The 21,459-nt window shown below is 39.5% G+C and overlaps 1 protein-coding gene across 1 annotated transcript in view; it reads right to left on the reverse strand.

Annotated features, from left to right (window-relative positions):
• Nucleotides 1-19,778, reverse strand: part of DAP (death associated protein) — a 52,590-nt gene extending 32,812 nt beyond the window's left edge. The window contains exons 1-2 of the mRNA XM_026099303.2: nt 19,494-19,778; nt 13,920-14,016 (exon numbers count right to left, since the gene is read on the reverse strand). Of these exons, the coding sequence (XP_025955088.1) occupies nt 13,920-14,016; nt 19,494-19,548 (152 nt within the window). The 5' untranslated portion in view covers nt 19,549-19,778. The remainder of the gene's footprint in view (nt 1-13,919; nt 14,017-19,493) is intronic.
• Between the last annotated feature and the right edge of the window lie 1,681 nt (nt 19,779-21,459).

Consider the following 21,459-nt stretch of genomic DNA (forward strand, 5'->3'; position numbering starts at 1 on the left):
CCAGGATGTGCCTTAGTCCAAGAAATTTGTTCACACGTTATTCATAGCAGGAGACACTGCAGATCCCTGTGAGTAACATCTACAATGACCCTTAGGGCAAAAGAACAATTGTCTGCAATTTCTTTTCCATTATCACAAAGAGAGGGAGGAACACAAGCCAACAGACTCTCCTGACAAGTTTTCTGAGAGGCCACTGCCAGAACTGAACACACGTGCTGCTTTTGTTTACTACCAGGAGACCATAAGTTAACATGGGTGTTGCCATTTCTAGCTCAGGCTTATATAAACAGATTTATTCAGCTTTAAAAATGCGAGGGAAAAGAAGTCATCCTTAACACACACACCTGCCAGCCCCTGCCCCCCCAAATTCTTGCCGCTTTTCTCAGGAAGATACCACAGGTCAGAGCTGGAGGGACGGCAATATCTTCTGTAATTCCTAAAGTACTGGGAGCAGGCTCCTAACAGGCTCTTAGATTACATTTAGGGCTTTTAGACTACACATAGGGCTCAAACTTTTGATGTCAATAATCTCAGATAACAAATTCTTCCTTGCTGTTGGAAGTGAGGGAAGGAGACCGATTTGTACTCCTGGCTGCTGCCTAGATTTGAGTAATTTTATCTGTTAACCAACACAAAATAGCGTTAGCCCCCAGGGCTCTAAGGTGAAGCCTGTAACAGAAGCAGAGCTCAACTCCAACCCCTCTTCATTAAGTAGTTTATTTATCACATAACTTGGTGGCTAGGTTCCCTTAAAGTGTTTACCCCTCCCTGCTCCCAAAGGCTGCTTCAAATGTATTTTGAAAACATCAATACACAATACCAATTGATTCCACTAGCCTCTTTTGCTAACATGCTAAGGTATTCTAGCAGGTGAGAACAGCTTGACTTTTGCTTTCTGAAACAACTTTTTCCTGTCATTTTGCCACTCATCTGGAGAGGTTACAGCACTTTTAGTCATTTAATTAGCTTCTGCAACTGAAAGTTAGCTTGTACTTTTCAGCCTGATTAGTTAGAATTTGAGGTTCTTGCTAACATTTTTTTTAAATGAGGGTACATTTGCTGGATTTTAATGAAGCCGTTAAACCCAATAAGGAGTTCTATCCCTCTATATCAGTTTAGACTATGAGGGCCTAGAGTGCCCTAAAAGACCTTAATTGCCCTCCTCAGCCTCACCTGGGACCCCCACCCATGCCTGCTGCCCAGCCATGTGAGAGCTCTAGTAATTTTGACTTAAGACATCACTGGATTCTCTGTAAAAGCTTTTCTTTCCCCCCCATGCCTGTTCCCAGTTTACTACCAATCCATGAGATCTCCTGCTTTTGATAACATACAATCCCCCTTAAAAAGATTTCTATGTAAGAGAATAATCACAGAGAGATTTTCCCCCAAAACCCACCTAGGGTTATGTAAAACCTGAAATTCCCACACAGGCTGACAAGTTCACTTCATACTCCTGCTCTGATGGGCTTACGTTTATAATGGTGTTTGCTGCTGCTGATGATAATAATCATCATCAGTTTTACCTCCCCCAGCTATAAGTTCTGGGCATGGTTAAGACAGCAGCAGATTAAATAAAAAAAAAAGTAACTGAGGTTCTTAAAGCTGCTAATATTCCACCTTTGCAGGAAAGACTGGACTTGGGGAGGCCTCAGGACTGACAAGAGCAGATTCTTCTTCAGGTCAGGCCTACCAATTAACTTCAGGTAAGGTTCACACTTCGAAGCTGGTGGTCTCGGTCTTGTTTCCAGAATGCAATACCATTCACATTACAAACAATGAGTTTCAGCGCTTACCAACCTTACTGGCAGTCTCAGGAGACAAAAAGGTAAATGACTTCAGAAGAATTGCTCTAGTGGATCAAGATTCACTTTTCGAGAATGTGGAAAAAGTGTCTCTGGTCCAGTAACGTGTGGATAAGTGACAGACATAAGTTCTGGTAGTTACAGGCTTGTTCATAATTATCAGCTCACGAGTGCTACCATGGAAGCCAATATTCATTCCATCAATACTACTTCTATCAAATCTGAATAATTCCAGGACACAGTCTCCAGAATGACATCATTGCCAAATTACTTGGAGATGCCTAGTAGCAGATGGACCACAGACTTATATCCTAAATGAAAATTATCACTCCAGAAGCACTGGGGGAAAGGTGTGAAGACAAGCTCACTACTGATTAGGAAAAGTCATGAATGTCAAGTACCAAACACTAAATTGCAGCAACTGCACTCTGCATGAAGATTTTTGAGGCTTCTTCCCATACAATATTTCATTTCTTCCTTTGACAGTTTACTTTGGGGAAGTGAAAGAATAAGTGAAAGATGTACAGAACGAAATTAAACTTTGAGCTCACAAACATCTGTGTCTTGATATCTATTCAAAGATTGTCTGGTCTCACAGTAACATTTATTTCTAGAGGCTAACAGTTAGTTAGACGAATATGTGTCGCTTAAAATTTTTCATCTCTATTTACTAGGTTGTTCTCCAAATCTTCAATTGCACAAAAATCTCCCTCCTTAAAATCTGTCAGATTTGTGGTAAAATTCTTTTTTCAGAACACTCCTACATTTCCTTCATTTTCCATATTTCAAAAGCTAAAACTTTTCTTTTTCTTCCTTCCCTTTTAGCCAAACTGGATTTGGCAGATGATGAATCATCTACTTACACCACAACTCACATTTCCCTTCATCTTAAGAAAGAGGAAATCAAATTGAAAAGGCATAAATCGAGACTTTTCTCCTCTATTTGCTTTAGCAACCATTTTCATTCTTTTCTATTATCTACTAGAAAAGCTCAGTCTATATTTATGCTCATGCTTATAGTTTAAAGAAACGAGGAAAGAATTAATCATATCCAATTTACACCACAGGTTAAAGATAATGGATACACACCTAAACAACATCTAGGAGATTTAGGGTGCTAGCACATGCACTGCTATGTCAAAACTCCAGGAAGAATTCCTTGGCAATCCACTCTAAAAAAAAAAAAAAGTCAAAGACGAAGAAAAACACTTTTATGTTGTTTCCTGTGAAAGAAAACTCCACAGCACCTAATTCAGAAAGTATGTTTTGCAATTTTTTTCTTCAAGACTAATTCTCAGAATCTAGCCAGGAGAGCTTTTCTGAGGAACTGTAAACAGTATGTGGGTCATGTTTGAGCAATTAGCTTTACATTTTCTCTAGTCCTTTTTGCCCATGGAATCCTGTGCAATTAAAGATAACAACAACATCATGTGCAACAGCTGTAAATCCAGAGAATAATACTGCATTTGAATTGTTCCCTGAATGTGTTATAGAGCCTACAGATATGCCACAGAATAAACAGGCGTAGGATGAAAAGACCAGATCCTCATCTAATAGGCTACTGAGGCAGGCTTGCAGCCTCCATCTGAGAATCTAGCCTGAAAATCCTATTTATAACTGGTTTAAAGAAACAAGCAGTTTGGCAGAGTAATTTAAAATACAGATTTAAAATGGCTTCCTATAATGTGCTCCGATGCAGGCTTCCAAATTCCTAAAAATCAGCCATAAATGTTTTGTAAACTCCTGCAGCACAGCTGCACTACAAGCTTATAATCCACTGTACTGTGGATTGCCACCACAAGCGACTAATGCCACCATGGCCTCAGAGAGGCCAAATTCCCAAGAACTTCTCTTATTCACTGTCAGTAAGTAAATCTTTTATGAGACCAACATTTCCTACCAAAACACATATGTGTCTACTGAAACAACTACTGCTCTCAAGGTTAGTCAAAGAATAGCTTATATAATGTTAGATTACATGTTTGTCTTGCTGACTTTCAGCGGGCGGCAGTGAAGACACAGGGAAGGACATGAGAATGGAGCATGCAAAGGAGTATTTGGTATGCATAGATTTCCAAAAAAATGCCAACAAGGCCTCCCATGAAATAAACTGAGTCACCACAGGATACAGCAGAAGACACTCTTGAGGATCAGAAGTCAATTATCACAATGATGGAGGTTAACAGTGGGATCCCACAAAATTTTGGAAAAGAGGAATAAATAGTGAGATGACAATGTATGTTAATGAGTCATTGAGGGTAGTAAAAACCCAAATTGAATGTATACAGTTACAAAGGATCTCAGAGAAATGATGGGGCAATAAAGTGAAAGATGGTATCTTGATATATGTGAAGTAATACACAGTGGGGAAAAATAATCTTATCTATACATCCATAATAATGGGCTTTAGAATAATTATTAAACTGAGAGAAATGTTGGAGTCAGAAAGGATTTCTGAAATCATCAGCTTAATTCCCTAATGACAGTTAAAAAGGCACATGGAAAAAGAAAAATTAGGCAAATAGCAAGCAGAAAAACAGAACTATGCAACTGTGCAAGTCTGTGGTATGTTTTTACATTTAGCACTGCAATTCTAGTTACCCCATCTCAAAAGCAAACAAAAAGATGCAACAGAACTAGAAAAATACATACAGTGAACAGGAGAAAAGAAAACAATTATTCACTATTTCTTACTGCATAAGGCAATCAAAAAGAAACACTTTCTACTGAATGCACTAAACTGGTACTACCTCCACAGGAAGAATATTACCAAAGCCAGAAACATGTTTGGAAGGGGGCTAGAGAAATAGAAAGTAAGTCTGTTGGCAGTAATCTAATATGGATAGCAAATTCCTAAATAGTAACTTTGATTGCTAGGTGCTAGGAGAGTTCACCAGGCTCATGCTACACTTGCCCTTCTTGGGCACTGTCCCCAGGTATCATCTGCTGCAACTGCTGCACAGAGATAGTTTAGATGGTGGGTCAGAACAAAGATCTATCTATAACCACACATATCCTTTAAGACAAAAGAGGAAGAAAGACTATAATGAGGTTACAACTCCCCCATTCCTTTGCTGAATGAATATTTCTTTACTGTTTTAGAAGAGAGAAACAAGCAGGGAGAAGTATGAGCTACACAGCGTCTGTAAAAGCTAGTGTCTAATAAATCTACATGCATTTAAAAGATACTACAAAAGAGGAGAAAATCTGGTGCATTAACTGTGAGCAGTTACCTTTCCTTTTCTCCCCCTTTTAGGGGAAAGAAACAGTCTGCATTAATTTAGCTAATTTCCTCTTCTCAGTAAGAATTACAAAGCCAATCACAAAAATGATGGATCAGTGCTGTAAAACATGCATTTCTATTACATTATTATTTTTATTACAAGCATGCAGCTCCTAAACACCGTCTTTATTTTTTAACCTGATGATAAAAATACAAGAGAGCCAATTCCTAATTATCAGACAGGCTGAGTTGCTAATAAGCCCCCCACAAAAGAAGGAATATACATACAGAAGTCTCTCAAAATTAGAACTCTTTCCAGAAAAAAGATGTTTTTAGGAATATAACAGAAAGACAACAACTATTAGTCATTAATACAGAAATAATTTAAAGGGTAGGCCACAATATGAAATAAGAACATAAAAACTGGGAAGCAAGGTGGCATGAAGGGAGGGAAATCCTTCAAAGGGCCGCAGCAGAAATAAATAATATGTTACCAGCAGGACTTAAACTTTTCTGTAGCTTTGCTTGCTTATGACATACAGGGGAAAAATGCGGTATTAATTTCAAGGCCATCCAGAGGTCATCCAAACCATCCTGATACAGAGAAGTAACCAGAACAGCCAGTGTTATCAGCCAGAACAAGTATGTTTGGAGAGAACAGCAGAACACAAACTTTGCTCCTTAAAAGTTTTTAAGATTCTGGGTTTTTTTCCATTGTAAACTAAAACAAGAACATAATCTTCAAACACACCAGCAGAAACACAACGGTGTAACATCTGGAAATAGGAAATCAGTTCCACAGCACAGTCTTCAAAATAGTAAATATGAAGACTAAATTTCATTTAGTCAAAAGCCTTCTGAATAGTCCCACGTGGAAGAATTTTTGAAAATTTTATCAGTGCCAGTATAAAAACAGCATACACACAGTTACATATACTTTTCCTCTATAACCACAAATAAGCATGATACCAGAAATAAAAGAACCACCACTGAAGTGTAAAACCACTCAATTCAGTTTACTGAAATTTCATTCCATCACCTCCAACACAAAAGCAGCATTTTGTCGAACAAGCCAAACGGGGCTGTGCGTTAACTAGCCAGTCAATTCATTAGTGCTGCACAAAGTCAAAAGTCCTTCAGGACATACTTAGGACACAGTCACAAAAGATCTGTCAATGGCAGCCTTAGTAATAGCAGAGGATACAGTTCTCCTTTGAGCAGAAATTTACTGAATTTGTAGCAGCAAGAGGCATGCATGCAAGGATACTCTTGATTATCCTATCAACAATCAAATAGTAAAGAGTTTACCAATGCATGTTCTAAATATTAAGTTACAATCTTAGAATAGTGACTGTCAGGACTGGAGAACATTCATTATCAATGTCTAAGGAGTATGAGGATGGACACACTCAATAATGAATTTTGCTTCACTGAATTATTTTTAAAGACTTTAGTTGTTCCAAATACACTTAAATACAATCTTAAGAGAGACACTACAACTTAAGCTGTTCTAGCAAAACAGCCTAGCACTTCCACTACAATATCTGGAGCACTGTTTCTTTTCATAAAGAAGGCCCTAGAGTAGGCTTTGAGAAGCAACAACAAACATTCAGTATTGCAAAGCAAGACAAATTTTCATGCCTTAAGTATAGCATTCTATATTTGTAATGTTCCCAGAGGAAAAATTAGAATTTGAAAAGTCACCTACACAGGCACATCCTTAGCACTGCCTCATCTACAAGCTTAATGCTACTTTCCCCCCAGCCCCCATCTCTGACATAATCCTAATGCAACCAACAGGAACTGAGTCTGAATCAATGTGTCTAGACTATGGAAAGGCCTTTTCCTGTCTGCTGCCGAAAGACAGCAAGGAAACCCAAAATGCCAGAACTGCAGGAATCTCCGATTCAGTCCCGAAGCATGGGGTACTAGATTATGCAAGCCACTGGTCTCCCTACAATTCAGGTCACAGAGCTAGCCTTGTATTTAATCATCATTCAAACAATTTGAGAAAAGTTGCATATTTGGAGATCACTGGGGAAAATAAATGAACAAGCTGCAGTCACTTTGGTTGTACACTGCAGCAACTGAACCAGCTCCTCTTTCAGTGAAAGCATGAACAGACTCAGGCTCATGGTATATATACTCTAACGGATGAGACTCAGAAACCACAAACTCATCGGAATTAAGCCTTGCGTGAATGCTGCCTAAATATTTTTTACAATTTGCAGTTTATTTAACAGGATGCCTCTCACCAAGCTGCAATCATTTAAATGTTACAATAAAATCAGAGGACAGCAAGCCTACTACAGTGAATGCATTCACATTGAGCAATCTGCTGCAATGGAACAGCTCTATCAACTGCTACAACAGACTAAATAAAACTCTGGTGATAATATAACAAATGTTTTCAGGGTTGTCTTTAATTATCTCTCATATATCTCCTGCTTCTAGTACCAATGTCCTGGGAGCAGTAAAGGAGGAAAATTCCTTCTTGTTTGGTCCAGTGACAGTTAACAAATAACAGTAACACCCAAGTTTACTTTAATATTCAATTCTTTAGAAGTACAGTGCTTGACTCAGTCAAGGCAGACTAAATTAAACAAGCGAAAGGAAGGTGCTACCTGAAAAAACAGATTCCCCTTGGAGCACACAGTCATTTTCACATCTCCTACCCACTTGCAGCTCATGGTGTCAGGACTTCTAACAGAGGTTTTTGTTTCCAAACGAACTAGTAGCACGTGGTTCTTTGGCAGCTTTTTCTAGTACAAAATTCATACCCTTAGCTTTATGAAGGGCTCCCAGAGTCACTGAGTACTCAGATAAGGGAGATTGGGGCTTAGCTAGAGTAATGAACCCTTTGATTATACATCTGGGTTTGGAGATTTTTGTGTATTATAAAGCCCATGGAAAACCTCTGTTTGAACACTGCTTGAAACTGGCACAGATATCTTCATCCCATATATTCTAGTATTTAGGAATGACACAGAGAAAAACACAATGTAAAATATCGATGTGACAATGTTCTTGATCAGAACTTCCTTTTCCAAAAGGAAATAAAAGCTTCCAAATGTTTCATGTATAAATCTAAAGAAAAAACCCAACTCTGATATTCAAAATAAATCTACCAGGAAAAAAATAAACCCTTTTCAAGAATGGTCATCTACTTGTTTAAACAAAATTTTTAGAACCCACTTACCTCACTATTAAGATCAGGTTTTCATGAGATTGAAAGAGATTTGGAGGCAGGACCTCCAAAAACTAAAGTGGAACGCACAGCAGCCTATCTGTCCTGAACTGTCTTTTTTAAACCTTGAATATTCAACGTGCTGAGTCAATGCCCACTTATTTTCCCAGCCGTTTGTTTTATAGATACATAAATACCGGTAAGAGTTCTTTTTTCGGCTTTATGTAGATGAGCCACATGTGAGAAAATATGATGGGCTATGTATTCAGAATATTTACAGAAGTATGGTGCAGTACTTCGTTCATGCACTTTGTGCCACTGGCCTTGTGAGATTTGGGAGTTTGTTTCCACGTTTAACAAGTTGCCTTGTATGCAAGCAAAATGAACTCTGGCTGCCATTTCCCAGTTTTTGACCATGCTGAATAGCAGCTATTCCCAAGTTAAAGGGTCAGCACTTTGACTCTACCATTCCTGCCCGGGCTAAATAACCAGAACAGGGTGAAATATGAGGAGAGATGATTTCAAGCATTTCCATATTTACAGCATAAACAAATACACAAACCTGCTCTAGTGGCTCACCCGTATAGTCTACTTTAATTTTCTTTTTTCAATTCTGCCAGAAGTTTGCACAACAAGGGTCATTACAAGGCAAAAATTAAGTATGTTGCAATGACAACAGACAATCTTCAATGGCAAATGAAAAATGGAAATAATGCCCACAGCTTATTTCTTATCAGTAACAACAAAGTGAGATGAAGGAAAGGAAAAACAAATTTGTTTTGGAATAAGAGTATACAGTGACAGGGTAAATTTTTGAGATTTGCAGAGCACTCATGAAAAGAAAAAGCAGATGTAGCTTAACTAGAATATTCAGACTTAACAAGTCACACAGAGATGCCTGAAGGATGACAGGGAGCTTCAACAATTCCTCTCTCGCCATGGAACTAAGTACGAACAGAGACAGGCTCTTTGACATATGGACACCCATATGCTTCATTAGTATGGTTTTACTTTTGAGTCACTACATTCCATATTCTAAATTATCTTCTTAATTGTGTCCCTCCCTCCCCCCTTTTCTTCCACAATCAATATAGCTAGGGCTATACACATCCTAAAGTGAATTAAAATCCAAACTGCATAATTTATTCTATCCAAAGTCAAAGGGAAAGTCAGACATACTCCTGGATTCACAGTCTCCAGGTAAGCTTGGTCTTTAAGATGCACAGCACATACAATTTACATATGTACCCTGAGAAACCACTGTCCTGTATTTACATTCAGTAACTAAATCACTGCAATTAACCCATTCTATATCACAAATATAACAAAAGAGAAGGAAAGACTATTTAGTCATGAAAACCTCTGCAGTTCACCTGGTTTGTTAAAAGATAAGATGAGCCACGTATCTGCTTTAAATATTTTTAAAAATCCAAGTACTGATAATTATAGTTTCTTCTTCTTGAGGTCCCAGAGTGACAATTAATGAAGCTCTTGTGCAAAACTGAACAAGCAGCTCTCATGCAAAACTGAACAAGCAGCTCTCACTTCAGATTATCTGTATTTCAGGAGTATTTATTATGATTGGAGTCAGATGCTCACAGAGGAGTTAGTGTGATACTCCAAACCTCAGTTAAACATGCAATCTAATAAAGTCCAGGACCATGAGTAGACTACTAACTCCAAATATTTTCTATGACAACAAACAGTTTTGAAAAATGATTGTTTGTATTCATAATCCTACTTTTAAGTTTTTCACTTTCATACAATAGCACAAAACTATCCAACAACAATCAGTATGACTGTCAATCAAAACTGCAACCGCAACCAACTGCAACCAAAATCCAAGTCAACCTAAGCCTTGAAAAATTACAGAAAGATAATAAAAGCAACAATGGATCAAAGCAGAGGTCCATCTAGCCATTATTCTGTCTCCAACCAGGCTGATCAAAATCACTGCTATCCTAAAGAACATGTGGGCCAAGGACCCCACCCTCACAGTCACATTCAACACTGACATCTTGGCCATGGTGGTATCACCAGCTTTAGATACCACATTTTTTTTAGTTCACCCAAACCAGATGATGCCAGTTCCTCCCTTCTTTCATTGAGCTCTTCTCCATACAATCATATCCAACCATTCCTCTTTAAGTAATATTATATTTATATCAGACATCTACAATTATTTCCATTACTTCCTGCAAGGCAGTTTTCAGCCTTGAATAAAGTTTAAAATTAGTACAGAATTAGTATAAAATCATCTTACCACATATTGTTTTAAGGGATGGCAAACCAGTATTATGACAAGCCAACCTACCATTTCATGGTAGGTTGTCATAACAGCTTTATTTAAGGAACTAGGATTGATTAAAATACTTTGCAGAGTAAGTTACGGAGACTGGATTCCGAGTTTCTGAATGACTATGAAAAAGAAATGGCAAAGAAGATCTAACTAGTGAATGTTACTTTAAAGTAACCGTTATCACAGTTAGCAAACTTCAAAGATCTTTACCAACACCAGCTTTGTTTGCATTAAAACTAGAAATACTCACCCAATGTCCAGTTCTCCAAGCATACTGCAAAAACAGTGCCAGCTGTCTGCAAAGCCACATGCTTTTTTTTTTTTTTTTTTTTTAAAAAAAAGGAAACTCTAGTAGAAAGCTTTCCTGATGAACTGCTATTTAGTTGCCATACTGAAGCGTGGTCCCAGAGAGACCTTTTCTGAATCATTCCCAGAGAACTCTTAGAGAGCTTGAAATCTGCCACAATTCACTGCCAATTCCAAATTTTGCCATTGCTAATCTATCCTCAACTAAGCCTATAATGAGATTAAAATAATCACTAGGTCATCCCACCCTCCCTCTTACCATACAGAAATTATTCTTCCCTGTTTCATTATTTTCTCTTAAAACATTATCAGCTGCCAATATCACCTAATAAGAATTCCCTGAACAGTCTGTTTGCTTCGACTTTGAATGCAACAGGGAGTAGAGACTGCACCATATCAAGAACATTACCTTAAAATGGTTGTCTTTAAATGGCCAAGACTAAAAATATAAGAGTGAGAAGTTAAAAGCACAGATGTCCCCTCACCTGCTTAGTGAAGGAACATAAAATATCAGCAGGCAGTGACCAAAAAGTACATTGATGCTGGAGGAACTAGAATGCAAGGCTACTGGCCTCTTCTCCCCCTCCTGATAAACACATGGAAACCTCTCCCCATAGGCATCAGAAATCTGAGTGTTTTACAAGGGCACCACAGATCACCTGTAGCAGAGCCACAGAAAATCCAAGGGACTCCATCTTCCAGCATGAAAGTAGCTGACATGTTGCTTATCAAAAATAAATTACACGTTTGCAGCAAAAACTTCATATGGCCTGTGGAGTTCACTTGCTCTGTCTACAGCTAAATAACCTCTTGCTCAAATCTACAGCCCATACAGTCACCAGCTGCAGAAGTACTTCAGTAGGAACCTACAACAGACATTTGAAACTGTTCCCCCCAGAGAAGAAAAGGTTTTCCAGTTCTACCAGGAAAATAACTTCTCCCAAACTTGTAAATCAACTTACTGAATTCTGAATATTCACACCAATTCCCACCTATGTTCTCTCTGCCATTCCTGCCACTTTCTTTCCCAGTAGAACTTAAACTAAAGAAAGAAAATGCAGATCAATGTTTTTTATATTAAAACACAGGCTCAAAAATAACTCTATGCACCTGAGGGCTTAAGAAGGGCCAATAATGTACAGTTTTACAACAAAACCAAAGTGAACAGCCCACTCTAAGTGTATATTTTGACAATAAATTGAACAGGTTGCTGAGGGAACAGATTTCATGAGGTACAATAACTGACTTCCCTAGCTAATATGGAAGCTCTAGAGATCATTAAACTTTATACCTCCATTAAGCATAAAAATTGCTTCTGGACCTGCTTTACAACAATAATATTGGTATATATTTATTAGCTTTTTAGTTAGGATCGGAAGTGCACTTCATCTCCTTGTCATCCATTGGCCACACTTCATTTTGCCTTGTGGAGTGGTCTCAAGGCACCTGAACTGGACTCCTTGCAGATGACACTAAAATGGAACGTGTATTTCACAGGCACACCTAATGCACACCAACTATTACTGGTCTTTCAGTCCAGAGGACCAGACTAAGTAACCTCCTTCTCTAAAACACATACAATGTGAACATGAAGTCCTGCTTCTGTTATGCCACAATACCTGTTAAAACAGGGACAGCCACAAACATCAAGGCAAAATTATAACTTCTCCCTACACTGTTTTAGAGTGAGAGGGGAAAATGACCATCTGTTTGAAGAAAGGACTAAATAGCTATATTGTAACAGAGGTTTAAGTCTGTGAACAGGCATAAGAAGTCTTCTCATTTGGATCCTCTCACTAATTAGACTCCCTTACCATGAGACTAGCTCACCAATAAAATGCAACTCTGTGTGTATGTATACACAGACCTACAAGTATACATATATATGCATATACAGAGAGAAAGACACACACACACACACACACACAAAATGTAAAACACCTTAAAAAAATTAATCCCCAAGCAAAGCTTAAATTAGCTACAGGATGTGATTCCTTACTTTGGACAAAACTTGACTGCACCACAAACTCTGTTCCAACTTAGGTTCCACTGAACAGAAATAGAAGATGACCAATTTGGTTACGGAAGAAAAGGCAGAAAGTTCCATTTTCTGCCCTTTCATCTGGATATATCAATTGAAACTACGTTTTCTCTCTCATAAATATGTTACTTCTCTCCTGTTTAGGTTGTGATTTAATAAATAAACCAGTCTGTTTCCATTCACACAGACATTTCACGATGCCTATTTCTTACCATTGTTTCAAATGCAAAATAAACATCACCTAAGTCAATCTACATACAAAAGCACAAAAATAGCTTAAGGCAAAAAAAAATAATCACAGAGCCAATAGCAATGGCAAAGCAATGCAGTAAGCTAGTACAGAAAGATTTCAGGTAAATATAGTCTTGACTACAAAGAAAAACAGCTAGTCAAGGAAAGCAGAACAAAACCAGTGGCTTCTATACGAACAGAAATATGGTATAGTCCACTGAACCTCCCTGCTTTCATTTCCCCACACTTGTTACTCAGTAGTTTTAAACAGATGAATAACAAGGTAAGGAACAACTGTCTGTCTTGGTATCCTCCTCCACTAAAACTGGTAATTTCCCACCTAAAATAAAGGGGCTTATATTAATAGCATTTATTTTTACCTGTCTTTTCATGACATATTGCCAAATAACTCAACAGGAAAGGGGTATGGGCCACACAGTAGAAGAAATCAACTAGCACACAGCAAGAAGACCTGATACGCAGATGGTCAGCCTAATGTTTGTGCCCAAATATGCCTAGCCTCTATGTTTCCACACAACCTGAAATGATTTTCAGAGATTTTAGGAAAGCTGAAGTTTTATGTTAACTTTTTTCTCTAACCTTCTTTTTTCTTAACTTGACAAGATCGTTTAAAAGAGGCTCAGCAAGGTAAAAATTCCTGAATTCCCCAATTCTCTTGAAGGAACATATAACTTGCTACTGCTTTAAATGAAGTTTATCACACAAAAACAACTATCATTGGTCTGATATCTGCAAGGAAAACAAATTAGCAATAATATTCAAGGTGATGGAAATTAGCTATAACAGATCCACCAAATCAGAATGCTCACCTGCTGGTTTCCCAGTCTTGATCATCCTTATCTTTTTCTTCTTTGGCATCAGAATTGTGTGGGTGTTTCTGCACAATCCGCATCCCGCCAGCTTTCACTGCAGCAAAATTTAAAAACAAAACAAAAAAAACAAACCCAAAAAACCTAAGTTAAATTAGTATATGGGAAGGAAGGAGAACCTCAGAAAAGTTTTAAAGATGACCTCCCTCCTCTCCCCTCACAGTTTTTGCAGAGTAGTTTAATAATCATGGTTTGGAAAACAGGCGAAAACTGTTTAAAAGTGGCAAATTTGTGGAGCAGCTATTTCAGGACCACATCTCCCATTCTCAGTCACTTCACGTCATCCAAGAACTAGCTGCTCATTTTACCACTTGCTTCCAATACTACTTCAGAAGGTTCAACTCTGTTATAACTCTCACCCCTATTAACTTGTCGCAATCAGAAGAAAAAAAGGCCATGGCTTGCATAACACTATGCAAAAGGCCACAAACTGGAATGTTAGATACTCCTATAAAACAGGAAGGGCTGAAGAACTTCACTTTTGTAATTTCAAGTTAAAAACTAGGACAATAACAATACTATCTATACAGAAAAGTACTTCATGAACAGTGTAATAAAAAGCAAAGTTCAGGAGAACTCTTAATTTGTATTGCATTGCTTTTTATTTTGCAAAATAAAGCATTTACCACATTTTGAATCCTTGTCATGATTTAGTTTTAGAAATGATGTAAACAGAAAAGCATCCCTTTGAAACACAAAGTGAGAAGTGAAAGCAAATCCACTAAATTCATCACTTATCCCCCACTATGTGAAACACAAAACAAGAACTAAGCCCAGATTCTAAACCTGCAGCAACTAAGCAGAGATCTATGGGCAGGCTGTTCTTGATCTGCTTTCAGTTTTAATATTTTTGGCTCCTGTTTGCTTCTACCCTACTATACATGATCACAGTAGAACAGTGGATGCTAGATGACAGCATCTCCCTCGCTAACTGGGTGAGTTATGTTCCAATCAGCAACTGTGTCAGCAAGCCACTAGAGTAGGCAGGCGTCAATATTTAAGATACCTACAGACATGTCGGTTTGTGCTTCACGCTGCTATGACAGGATAAGCCTGCTGACAGCCTCAGCAGAGATGTCGTGGGCTGAGCAAGCACAACGCCAGCAGTGAGTGACTCAAAAAGAGTTAAAACAGCTTATCAGCACACCTGGGGCAAGCTCACACTTCCGACAGCCCTTTTCTGTCCAGCCACAGAGAGATTAAGGCACTTCACGGCAGCTCAATACTTCGTTTGTTTGTTAGAGCAAACACATTTGCCATCTTGTTCTAACGTCTCAATTTAACTTAGTTAATCGAAGCGATTAATATGTCCATAAGCCTTGCCAACAAAATTGAAAAGAGTACAGGCCTACAGCAAGGATTTCTTTCTAATCTACCATCTGATGAGACAGCATTAACCTGCAAAAACAAATCCTAAAATCCTTACTCACAGGAGTTGTTTTTACTTTCCTTATCTTCATTAGTTTTATTTACATTAATTTATGTAATTCAACACCATTGCTCAACCATTGCTCAACCAATTCACGTTACTTCCAATTCAAATTACTTTTTGTGGAAGGTGCTGGCTTGTAAGCAGCACTTCTGGACAATATATGCATGCTTCCACATTGCAATTCTTCACCATCTAATAGAAAACTAAAGAACAATACCCACTGATTTAGCACTAACCCTGCTGGTCTAAAAATCTCTCTCCTCTTACATTATATATCATCAGACCACTCCTTTTGTATCACCAACAAAAAGATCCTGCTAAAATTTAAGGATTTTTCTGTATGTAAAATTAATGATTAAAAAAACCAGACAATTAAATGGCATAGTAGCCAATGACCAATGCTGTAAACATTATAAACTCGCACGTCTGATTTTTTCACTAATATCTACTACCGTAGTACATTCAGACAAAAGTACCTTGGCACATAACTGAGCAATCTTTAGTAATCCAGGGTTACTTTGCATATCTGGGAAAGCAAAAGAAGGACCTAGCAAACAACTACAGTAATAATTTATATCTCTGAGAACAAAAGTGAAATCCTGCATCCTGTCAATACAGCTGAGGTACATCTATGCCACCTACGCCATTGCAAAGTTATACTCAAACTAGCTTCAAGAGATTTAGCCTAAGGACAGCAAGAATATCCATCCTTGCAACATGGTTCACCTCCCTTTTCAAGGGTTTTCAACCAAGCTACACTACCTCAGCATAAGAGGGAAAGTAAACTGATGAATTACATCCGTAAAGCTAACAGAAAAACTTCTTCTACTTGTGAGATTTTCTTGGACTTGGAGGATTCATCTAACCTGCTTAGTTTCTACATAATTTGACAGATGCTTACCACGGTGATTTTGACAGCTACAAGTCATTTTTTAAAAGAGGCGCTCAAATTTCCTTATGTTAAATCCTTCACAGAGTGGAAAGAGGATTTAAATAACTGAGAATTCACCTTCCAAAACAATTGCCATGAATCAATGCTCAGAGCAGGCAGACATCAACAATTATATTGGGATTACAGACAAAACAATTCCTTTACTGACGACAATAGTGTGTGGGCCCCAGACTGGAATTACATAGGAGAGTTGAAGTGGAATCCGTGTTAAGGGAGGGAGAGAGCTGGTGAATGGCTCCACGTGGTGGAGAACCAACAAGAAAAGTCATCAGCTTCTCAAGTATGAAATACATAGGGGATGACTTGGCTACACCCAACACACTGAGAAGAAAAACAGTAAACCTTTGTTTGCTTGTCTGCTGGATCTTAATTTTGTTTTTTAATTATCAATGGATATGTTTTCCCTAAAGGGCAGAGGGGTTGTGCTGTTTCTGCTATGAATGTTGACCTCTCTACTGCTCTAAAGAGCATGACTACTCCAGACACCTTTTGGAAATTCAATTAACAACTCTGCCAGTTAATTAATATGTGGAGTGCCTGGAATTGGTAAACATTCTCATTCTCTTTACTCTTTTTCCACAGCGGTGCTTTTTGGGGCACCATATGTTTTCTGAGATTTAATGCTGAAATAAATCATACTTAGGCAGAGAAATCCGAAGGACCAAGCATCTACAGAGAAATCTCAACTCCACGACTGCTCAGACCTGAGCTCAGTTTGACTGCTGGCAGGTGACCTTGTGACCCGAGGCAGCGCTTTCTGGGCAACCTTAAAGTTCAAACGAAATAACTTGTTGTTCAAAACAACTAGATGGGAACTTTCAGAAAACAATAGTATAAACCTAGATCTTTAGCACCTTCCAGTTTTCCTTTTGAGCATAGTATTAAATATTAACATAAAATTTATTTCTTATGAACCACACAGTAATAGCTTCCATCATATTGCTAAGATGTATGGAAGGCCAAGACTGGGGGAAACTCAAAATATGCCATTCTGTATGCTTAAGGGAGCATATATTATATACCTTTTTTCCCCCCAGAGTAATCTTGCCTCAGAGCTGGATTTTTTTTCATGACAAAAAAAGGTGCATAACTATTTTCATGAATCTTTTGCAAAGCTTCATAGATAAACTGTTAACACAGTCACCTCTCTTTATGCATCCACTGTATCTATCAGAAGAAATGAGTACCTAAACACATAATTACACAGGCCCCTAGAGTGACTGCAAGCTGTACAAACCTACTCAGCAATGTATTATAGATGCACTGATCTTACTGACAGATGGATATTTAAAAGGGCCACAATTTAAGCTTTATTGTTTCAGAAAGGAGTTCAAAGACACTTCAGGTACCCTGTTACCAGCCTGAGGTCTCGAGGTTTCTTTCCATTTCATTATCCTCTTTTCAAGTGTTTTTCTTGTCTTTTTTCTATGTGAAAGATCAATGCACAGAGGGAGCTAACAGAATGCATGCAGGTAGTAAGGTTAGGGCTAATGGCACATATGAAAAAAATGGATTTTTCAATTCTGATTTAATTCTATTTTTGATAATCTAATTCTTTCCTATACTTTTATGTATGCAGCTCACACTCAGTGAAGTGAGACACATCCTCATTACAGGTAGGACTCTCCACATAACTCTATGCATAACTTTTTTTTTTTTTATTTAAGAAATCCTGAACTCCATTTTATTAAAACTTATTTGCAAACTGCCATATGGCATTACATTATTATTCAAGGATCTAGAACGGCTTGGGATAGAGGATTAAACTCAAGCTTTAGCCTCCAGAGCAAATTTAAACTGCCATTAGTCACCAGATTTCTTGTGGATTTTCAAAGTGTTAAAGATCAACGTGCCACAGAACCACTTTCCTCTGCCACCCTGTTCATAAGCGTCCTCTTCCTGAAATGACTTGAAGATATTGTCAAACATTTGCTCAGCTGGCCTCACAGGAAGACTTGGTGGTCCCCTCTGCAGATTAATGGGTATATCCTCACAAAGGACATACATAGCTGAACAAGCTCTTCAACTCACCTGGGGATTCATGTCTTAAAAAGAGAAAGACAAACTGAAATAACCTGACGAGGGAAACCTGTATTCACATTATGATTTTGCACTGCGTATTACTTGTTTCTAACATGGCTTATGGAAGCTCAGTTCGGGTCTTTAAAGAAATTCCACCTGCTTAAACACAGGTTTTGAAGACCTACTCTCAAATTCCTTTGCAACGATATCAGAAAATAGTTTAAAAGCATCTAATTGAAAACATTTACTATTTATGCCTTTTGAAAGAGGGTGCAGCCAGACAATAGAGCTAAATCGATCTAATGCGTCAGCAATTCCTTTGCACGAAAACTGGTGCCCACCTGACCTCAAGGTGAGCCAATTTAAAGAAATAAGGCTGCAAATAAAAACTCCTGACATCTGGAAAGGCAGATGGATTTAGCTCCCAGAGCCAGCTCACCAGGCCAGCTGAGAGCCAGCACTGGAAAAGGGCAGGCTGCAGAGCTGGGACTGCCTGCCCAGCCAACTGAGCAGCTTAGCTCTACTGGCAAACCGCATTGGCAAGCGGGGCAACCATTTCTATGACTGCCGTTATTTATTTAAAGGTATTTCAGGAATAAAGAGCAGAACTGAAACAGGGTTCAAAAGTCGTTTTCAACTTGCTTTACAACATAAAACTAGTTACTAAGTCTCGTCAAGTCATTTGAAAATCATATTAATCACTCTGCAAATTAAGAATTTCAACATTTTTTGACCAAAACACTTAAAAAGCTATCCCACCAAGAAGTGCCGGAGGCGCGCAATAAGCCTTGCTGCTGGGGGACAAGCTGTGACAAGGAAAGGGGGCAGGGCGCCAAGAAGCAGGGGGAACCCCCAGCTACTGCCCCTGCCAGGAGGGCCACGGGCCGGGGCCGCGCCAAGGCCGCTGTCACCGCACCGGCGCGGCGACGTGGCGGCCAAGCGCGGCTGACAGGACGCTCTGGGCCCGTCCCCTATCGCGCCGTTACGGCCGCAGACGCCGCCGCGGGCCCGGGCGGGAACGCACGCAGCCAAAACCGACGCCACCAGCACCGCTAGCGGGCCGCTGCCCCCCCGGTCCCCCGCGGCGCGGCGGGAGCGGCGGCAGTACCGGCAGGCGGGTGTCCAGCGCGCGTCTCTGCTTTCTCTTTGGGAGGCGAAGACATGTTGCCCCGCGTCGCGTCCCCCCTTGCTCTCCCGCACGCAACAGACGGACAGAAAGACGGACGCGCGCACCCCCCGCCCGGCTTCCGCGATACAGAGGGTGGTGCCGCCGCCGCCGCCTCGGCCCGCCGCTCGCCCCGCCGCCGCTCCCGCCCTGTCAACGTGGCCGCCCGCGCCGCCGCCGCCACGACGCGCCGCCGCCGTGGGAGCGGCGCCCACGTGACGCGCGGGGCGGTGCGGACAGCGGTGCCGCCATTGCTCCGCTGCGGGAGGGCGGGCAGGTAGTTAGTTGGGGGAGCGGCAAGTTCTGTTATGGCGGCCCCCCTCCAGTCTGCCTTTTTGTTTGCCTTTTTTTTTCTTTTTTGTTTCTTTTTTGTTTTTTTTTTGGGGGGGTGGTGGCTCCTCCCCCCGTGATCTTTCTCGCCGCTGGGAAGTTTTGCCGTTGTTAACGTTTAAACATACTGCCGTGACGAAACCTTCCCCTCCCCCCCGGGGCAGTGTGATTTTTTCTTTTTATTTTATGGTCATTTTACTTTCTGCCTGCGGCAGGCTGCTTTTAGAAATCACGTTTGGATAGCGCGTGCGATTTTTGCGGGCTAATATGCCTTTTCGCTTAACTGCTAGGAGAAAATGGCATAGTTTGCATCAGTTCTGAATTATGTGCCTGCAAACTTCAAATACCGCTTTTCATTCGTGGCTAACCGGCGGTTCCCAGCTCGCACTTTGTGTGGGCCTGCCAACCCACACGCGTGCAAAGCGGTGCGCCGTGCTTGTCCAGCCTCCACTCCCCCTCTCCTTACCCTTCTCTTCTGAACTGCGGTGCCAATTCAAGCCGCTTTAGGAAAATTTTCAATTACTTCCATTACATGCTGAAAAACATACAGGAACAGATTAGGCAAGATGTCTAAACTTACAATATCAGGACAAAGCGTAATCCTCGCGTGCTCCTCTGCCTTTCTTTTACAATCTGACGTAAGGAAAGTGAGCATCCAAAAAATGATTGTGTGATGGCTGCAAATTGAACCCCCCCAAAGTGCTGTAGTAATAGTGTATATCTGGTATGTTACAAAGAAATTAACACAGCTGTGTGGTGCCACATATTTCAGTTATTTGCTATCCGTCTTTGTCACAACCATTAAACTACCGTTGTCAAAATATAAATGATGGATAAATATGTATTTTGTTGGCAACAGATCAAAATATTACCAAATATTACCTACCAAAATATACCGAAATATTACCAAGGTGATGACCTCACAGTATCCTTAACAGTCTTCATGAACAAATGTTATGAAAATGCTGTAACTAGGCTCTTACGTTTTGCTGCTGGGCAATTTCGATTTCTCACATGTACAGCACTTATATTTTCAGCTCTGTCACCACCTGTGTAACCTAAAACAATTTACTCCAATTCCCTTTCCAGGCTCTGTCTAGCTCTATTCAGATTATAATTTTTTTTCTGGGATGGGATTATCTCCTAAATGGAGATTATAGATCCTCCTTCTCTCTCCTTTTCCTCTTGATTTGAATTCGAAGCTTCTATTTTCAGCTATTCGTGTTTTTTCCCAGATAAACTTAGTCTGGAATTCTCTGTGTTGGTTACCTCCATCGGTATAATTTTTTGTTGTTGTTGCAAGTTTTATCTAAAACAGCTATTTATGAAACAGAAATTAGAGAAAAGATTCTTTATGACATTAAAAAAATCATAGTTTTTTTTTTCTCTGAGAATCACTAATACCTTCATATTTCAGTGCAGGGTTTTGATATTTAGATGTGCATGTGAGGAAGAATTGCATCGAATATGTGCTTTTGTCGTCTCTGTGAGAACTGGCCAAATTTCATAATGTTATATGAGTTTAATGTCACCCATAGTGCAAGTGCTATAAAGGCTTGTTGTGGCTTCACTGCTAAAT

This window comes from Dromaius novaehollandiae, chromosome 2, assembly GCF_036370855.1.
Source record: "Dromaius novaehollandiae isolate bDroNov1 chromosome 2, bDroNov1.hap1, whole genome shotgun sequence".
Taxonomy (NCBI): Eukaryota; Metazoa; Chordata; class Aves; order Casuariiformes; family Dromaiidae; genus Dromaius; species Dromaius novaehollandiae.